At 50.9% G+C, this 7,474-nt stretch overlaps 1 protein-coding gene across 1 annotated transcript; it reads right to left on the bottom strand.

The window, feature by feature from the left end:
• Window positions 1–452: 452 nt before the first annotated feature.
• On the bottom strand, window positions 453–5,056 carry LOC123122355 (ABC transporter G family member 11). Its single transcript, XM_044542547.1, has 10 exons — window positions 4,232–5,056; window positions 2,933–3,222; window positions 2,653–2,824; window positions 2,421–2,543; window positions 2,189–2,317; window positions 1,900–2,094; window positions 1,669–1,755; window positions 1,310–1,582; window positions 1,109–1,216; window positions 453–1,009 (listed from the first exon to the last, which is right to left on the bottom strand). Exons 1-10 carry the CDS (start codon window positions 4,658–4,660, stop codon window positions 665–667), a joined length of 2,151 nt encoding a protein of 716 aa, XP_044398482.1. The 5' UTR covers window positions 4,661–5,056; the 3' UTR covers window positions 453–664.
• Between the last annotated feature and the right edge of the window lie 2,418 nt (window positions 5,057–7,474).

A 7,474-nucleotide genomic window follows, 5' to 3' on the forward strand; every position in this document is an offset into this window, starting at 1 on the left:
TAAAACTTGCAGACATGTGATCCAGACCAACATCAGCTCATGGTGGATGCCCATAACGGATCATACATTAGAATCTCCATACATTGTGGATCAACATCAGACCGAGTTACTGGCTACCTCACCTACCCTTGCATTAATATGTCCTGTTCCCAGTTAAACACTATACTTGACTGCCTGTGTCAACATATGCCACCACTACTTGTGAACTTCAGATTGAATAATGGATCATCATAGTATAGTACTTAACAAATAGTTCGTTCTTTAATGGCCATAAGTACCTCTTGTCCTTTCTTCTACTATTCCTCTTTGTAGTAGTACACATTATACAGAAAATTAGTGTGTTGCCCTGTCAGATCGTGCTTGGGGCAACTTCTTCGGTACCTATCTGTCATAAATTGTTGCCATTTGTAGCAACTATTCGAGTGACAACCTTACTGCTACAAGATGCCACCTTAATGACGAATCATCAGATTGTAGTAGTACTTCATATAAATTGTTGCCATTGGGAGCACTGTTGGAGTGACAACCTTACTGCTACAAGATGCCACTCCAATGATGAATCGTCAGATTGTACTCACACCAGACACCACACATGGATCGCACATTATGGATCATGTATAACGATTCAGCTCAGGCCAATTCATCTTCCACTGTCGATCGTCGGTCACGGACGATCGGCCGGCAGCTCCGGCGCGGCGTCGACGACGTAGCCGCGCAGCGACGGCGTCCGGACCATGGCGAGCTCCGCCTCTCTGCGCCTGTGCTGCACCCTCCTCCTGGCGATGTATCCGCGCACCCACGGCGTCACGTCCTCGCTGACCTTGATCATGGCGAAGAAGAGCAGGCGGTAGATGACGATCATGCCGAAGAGCACGGACAGGTCCAGCCACTTGGACCGGCTGACGTCGATCTGGAACACGTTCTCCAGGATGTACTCCCCCGGGATCTTGGGCAGCTCCTCGTCCTGGTTGTCGAACACCAGCCCCACCAGGTCGTTCTGGTACTGCCCCTGCGAACCAGCCAACCATCAAGAGAACGTGATCTCGAGCTCGCCGCCGGTGGTATATATGCAGTAGCTTTGCGAGCTGGAAGAGAATCCATCCCGTACCTGCAGCGCCCAGTAGTGGAAGCTGATGTAGGACATGGGGTACCTCCAGAAGGGCTTCGGGATGTCGTGCGGGAGCCTGAAGTACCCCGACACCAGCATGAATATCCCCTGACACATTTCCAGCAGACAGCAATCAGTCGATTCATCGCATGTTTGGAAACAGTATATGAGCTGACAGATGATGATCGTCATGGACGTTACCTGTATCCCTGCGCCGATGATGATGCCCATGAGGAAGTTGGGGATGATGCTGGCGATGGCCATCATGAGGCTCTCGACGACGGTGACGCTGGCGTAGAGGCAGAGCACAAAGAAGAGGTAGTGCATGAAGCCCGGGTGGAGGCGCACCATGAAGTAGCACAGCGTCCCCGACAGGAAGGTGATGAGGATCAGGAACGGCATCGCCGACAGCGTGTTGCTGATCACGAACGCCAGCACGCCATAGTGCCCGTTCAGCCGCTCCCTCTGAAACACCTGAAGAAACAAAGCTTGTTTTGAGCCTGAAGAACTGCTTCACAATGTCAAAGAGCAGGTGAACTCTGACGGTCGGCAGTGCAAACCTTCATGTCCTCCACGAAAGACGGGAACCCTCCGATCGACATGAACGTGACGAAGCCGAAGATGAAGGACGCGCACGCGCCCCGTGCCTGAATTCATGCATGTTTACACAGTTATTTTTTGTCAGATAACCAAACTTGACACAATGCCAGTTCAGGACAGCCAAAGCTGTGCAGTGCCAGGAAGAGAAATGGCAGTGTCAAACTGAAGGAGATTGTTCTTGTTTATGTTACCAGGATGGAGTTGTATTTGGTGCCGACGTTGAGGTAGATGGACCCAATGCAGACGGTGACCACAATGTAGATGACAAGCCTCAGCCAGTAGTACCCAAAGTCCCTCGACATGTTGACGAACGATCGCTTGGTGAGCGTGACGGCCTGCATCCCAAAGCTGGCCTGGCTCCCCCCTGCATCCAGGACCGTCCCTTTCTGCAGCCGGAAAGACCACACGACTGATGATGAATCCTCTTGGTGTCATAGAGAAATTGCTGAATGGCAGACATATATGGAGTACTCTACTTACCACCCGTGCCATCTCGTCGACCTTCTGCCGCGCCGTCAAGTAGTGCTGCGAGTGCTGGTAGTAGCTGAACAGCCTTCTGATCGCATCCGAAGTCGTGATGTGCTCGAGGGGATCGTCGGACCTCTCAAACTATGCACGTATATGCAAAAAAATGGAACAAGGTTTCATTCAGTCAGGACATGTGCCAGTGAGCGTCGACAGTCAGTAACAACGACTTAACCCTGAAACTTACTCTCATCTTCATTGATCCTTTCAGAGTGGCCTTCACCTTGTCGAAGTCTCTGTTTATGCACCGGAGGAAATGATCCGACGGGTTGCGCAGCGGTGGGCATGGGAATCCAGCTTGGGCAAAGAACTAGAATTAAAATGCACAGAGCAGGAGAGGATTCAGCAACCCCACTGGCACTGCAGGAACACACATATAAGACATATGCAAACTCAGGTAGATACATGTGCTATAGTACCTCGCAAGCCTCGGAAGCCTGCCCAAAGTAGACTGTTTTGCCCCCCGAGAGAAGATAGAGGCGATCGAAAAGCTCGAAGACCTCGCTGCTGGGCTGGTGGATGGACGCGATCACGGTCCGGCCATCCCTCGCCAGCCCACGCAGAGTCTGTGTCACGAAGAACGCCGAAGCACTGCACGGTTGAAAATTTGTGGCATGTCAGCAGCTACATGGATGGAAATGGGACGACACATATGGAACCATATGGAAGAGGAGCAATGGTGAAGCTACTGCATAGTACCTGTCGAGGCCACTGGTGGGCTCATCCAGGAAGAGCAGCCTAGGCCTCATGAGTATCTCCAGGGCAATGCTGACCCTCCTCTTCTCGCCGCCGCTGACCCCCCTCAGGTGCCAATTGCCGATGACCGTGTCTGCGCAGTCCTGGAGCCCCATCTCCACGATGGTGCCCTCCACCAAGGCACGCTTCTCATCCATGGGCATGTTGTCGGGGAGCCGAAGGCGCGCCGAGTACGAGATGGTCTCCCTCACCGTCAGAGTGCCGATCAAGTTGTCGTCCTGCGTCACATAGGCCTGGAATTGCAAAAAAAAGTTGTGGTTGTCACTTTTAGTATAACGGTGAGTAGTTTGAATGTAAGTGCATGTAAATAATTGGTTTAAGACAACATTTTCTTTGTGAGGAAAAGTACAAGCTACTAAATGTACAACAAAAAAAACCTGGGCTGTCAGGTCTCATGAGTTTTTTATGAGCAGATTCCTGGGGAAAAAAACAGGTAAACAATAACCAACCAACAATACCCAAAAGGAACATGAAGAAGGTAAATTCTAGCAGATCTCCCAATCTTGATTAGGAACTGCTGAACTGATCTCCATGCACAAGTAGTGCAGCTGCAGTTCAGGAGATAACCCCTCCAACACATAGCAGATGCAGCTAAACAAGCTAGCAGAAACCCAAAACCCAGCAGCCTGCCACGTGGCACATGTTTTCGATAAAAGGCGCTATTATTATCTCAAAATGAAGCATCACGCGGATTCAAAGCATTATGAGTAACAACCAGACTTTGCATAACTAAGTGGCACATGACCCATTCTTCTTGTGAATGAACATTACTACATGGTTGGTGTCAGGTGATGCATGCAGAATCACAGAAAGATCCAATCACAATTCAAGATGGAACACAACACATGGAAAGGGAGCAAGCGGGAAAAACATATGGTCAGACACTGTACACCATGTCACCGTCACGGCATCACCTAGCTGGCCAGCTGCTACTGTGTTGTATGCCCAAATCCACTAACGATATTCATGAAATTACACAACGTTCTTGTTGGGAGATACATGTACACATACAGCAAAAAGATATGGTCGATATGTTCATGAAGATAATTGTGGCTTGTGTTTTTTTTTGGTGGGGGACTGTAGTTTAGTTGTATGAATATGAATAATAGTACTTTTACTTTCTAATTAAACGAACTATTTAAAGGCGCAAAATGCACAAATCTGTATGGAACCATATGTCTGTCACTGCCGGTGGTACTTAAGAGTGACAAACGGCGGGCGGGCGGGCGGCGAGGTACGTACCGCGGCGCCGAAGGAGAGGTTGGCCTTGCGGCCGTTGAGCAGGATGGTCCCGGAGAGGAAGGCGTTGGCGGCGAGGCGGCCGGCGAGCGCGTCGAGCAGCGTGGACTTGCCGGAGCCGGAGGGCCCCATGAGCGCGGTGATGGTGCCCGGCTCGGCGTACCCCGTGAGCGCCTCGAGCACGGTCTGCGTGTCGCCGCTGCCGAGCGCGACGGTGACCGTGAGGTCCCTCCACGCCAGCCGCGCCGACACGTCCCCGAGGAACTCCACCGCCGCCTTCTCCCGCCACAGCGTCTCGCTCAGCGGGCTCAGCGCCGGCGCGGCCGCCACCGCCACCGCCCGCCCGGCCGCCTTCCCCGCGTCCTCCAGCTCTGCCTTCACCTGCCCCACCGCCGCCGCCTCCTTCGCCGTCCCCGCCCCTGCCTTATTCATCGCCTCCTCGCCGGTCAGATACCACGACCTTGCGAGGCAGTGACAGAGCAGAGCAGACGAGGGCAAGCCGGGGGTTCTTCTTGGCAACAGGTGGTGGGAAGGCACGCACACGGCTCGTTCTCCTCGCCGCAGCTACGTATGAGAGGAAGCTAGCTGGCCGTACAAGCTAGGCCGGCGTGGGAGAAGAATGGCGTTTCTGGGGCGGCGTGTCCAAGCTGCAACTGTAGGCTGCTCTGCTCTCTCTCTCTCTCTCTCTCTCTCTCTCTCTCTCTCTCTCTGTGACTGCCTCTGGGTCTCTGTGTACGCGCTTGGGGTGGCGAGTTTTTATGAAGGAGCGAGGTGAAGACGGGGTGGATGCGAGGAGTTAATGGAGGCGCAGAGGCGAGAGAGGGAGAGAGGGCCAGAAGTTATGAAGGGGCTGCGTGGTTTGACCTGGGGTCAAGCGAGAGGGGATGCATGCGAATGCGATGCAGATGAGGCGGTGGATGCCTGTTTGGTGTGAGCTTGGCGCGGAGAGGAACACATGCATGCAACGGGCTTGCGAAACCGCCCAGTCACGCACACACCGTTTAGACGCTCTCCGCCGCTACCTGCCTTCCGTCGCACTTTGGCTGGCCAGAATTGTAGTACGTATTGCACTATTGCTGGTTCACGACAACTTTATTATTTCTACAAGAGCGGACTAAAAAAAATTCTAATACTCCCTCCATTCACAAATATAATATGTTCTGACTTTTTTCCAAGTCAAATTCATGTAGACACGTTTTGATGTGTTTGTTCACCAGTTTAAGTCCGTATGTAGTCCATTAAAATATCAAAACATCTTATATTTGTGAACTAGGGAGTACATGGTTAGTGTAAACTAAAACAAAGAGTATCGTTTTTTCTTTGTTGATCGACGAAAAAAGGAATGTATCAGGAGGCACCTTTGGCAAAACCCTAGTCACCGCCGCCGTCTTCGGAAGATGCCAACGGGCAAAGCTTGCCTGGCGGAGTTATGTTGGTTCCTGCAGGGGCCATGGCCCATGGCCCCCCAACCTTGGTAAAACAACATGGGGATTTTTCTTAAGAAAAATATTGTCTTCTGCGCCCCCAACACATTTTGCCTAGCTCCACCAGTGTGGTGGACGTCGGCGGCGATCAATGCCTTGTCACTGACATGTGTGACAGTGTTCCTACTCGAGAGGAGAGGGTGGGGTTGCAACGCTGCGAGGCCATGGATTTTTTTGAGAAATACATCACACACACACACACACACACACACACACACACACAAGCCGCTCACACATACACACATACACTCACTCATCACTGGTACATAATCGAGCTTTGGAGCCGGTTTTCATACATGGGCCAGCGGTGGTTCCCCATTTCGTCTCAAGACTTGTGTTGCTAATACTCAATACGTCACAAGCGGTTCTTAGAAATGTCTCGAATGCTCGGAGCCCCGCCGGTGATTTCATACTACTAAGTACCTCGAATGCTCGGAGCATAGAAGGTCGTTTCCATTAAGAACTCCTTCCTATGTTATTACAGGGTTGCCAGTTTTTAGCCAGCCTTACTACTGAAAATCATAGAAAAACAACATTGTAGGACACTTAAGCATAAACACTGAAATTCACATTAACCAACACATTACTGTTCAACACTTAAAACATCACCACAAAAAATATAGTTAAATCATTACACCGATTTGGTACAACAAATACATCCTAGGCCTCTAGCATAACACCTAAGACGCCACTGCCTCCAACATCTCCTCCAATAGTTGCACCACCACTGGCTCCAGCACCTCCTCCACCTGGAATCATCACCTTCATTATCAAAAGAAGGAGGAGGCATCACAACAGTCTTGGGGAGACCATAGAATTACCTCATGCCTCAGCTTCGAGACTTTGGTTGCCATCATTAGTGTTGATCACTTGGTGTGGAACTCTTGCTCTGAATTGACGCCATGAAGAAAGGGAACATGGAATTGTGTCTTGAATTCCACAAGCACTACAGGAATCAGAGAATTTGCCATCAGTACATTCTTTGTCGCCAGCTAGCCGACGGCAAAGAATGGTCTTACGTTAGAAGAAGAAGAAGAAGAAGAAGAAGAAGAAGAAGAAGAAGAAGAAGAAGAAGAAGACTATAGGATGCAACTCAATTGTATTCATCGGAGTCTGTTATAATATATGCATGTGGTGTCTTGCGTGACAAGCCAACTAACCCTACAATATCTCTAGGAATCAACTATACAAGGCAAGAGATAATAGGAGAATCGGTCGGTAATAAATACAGAGATATCACGTTTCAACCCCCCCCCCCCCCCCGCCCCCCCCCCCCCCCCCCCCCGCAGTCGAAGCGTCGGCGTCGGCGATGCAAAGATTGGAATGAAACTCCTGGAAGGCAGCAGTTGGCAACCCGTTGGTCATGATGTCCGCGAACTGTTGGGTAGTCGGTACATGAAGAACTCGAAGCTGACCCAACTGAACCTTCTCGCGCACAAAGTAAACATCAAGCTCAATGTGTTCGGTGCGCTTGTGCTGCACCTGATTAGCCGCGAGGTAGGTGGCCGACACGTTATCACTGAAGACCACAGTGGTTTTCGGAAGTGAAATCAAAGCTCACAAAGAAGGTGATGAAGCCAACAATTCTCCGCGACCATGTAGCAACAACTCGGTACTCGACCTCGGCACTCGAACGGGAGACATTAGGCTACCGTTTAGAGACCAAGAGACAAGAGAGTCACCGAAGAAGACACAATAACCGGACGTGGAACGTCGAGTGTCAGGACAGCCAGCCCAATCCACATCAGTATAAGCAATAAGC

This window comes from Triticum aestivum, chromosome 1B, assembly GCF_018294505.1.
Source record: "Triticum aestivum cultivar Chinese Spring chromosome 1B, IWGSC CS RefSeq v2.1, whole genome shotgun sequence".
NCBI classification, from domain to species: domain Eukaryota; kingdom Viridiplantae; phylum Streptophyta; class Magnoliopsida; order Poales; family Poaceae; genus Triticum; species Triticum aestivum.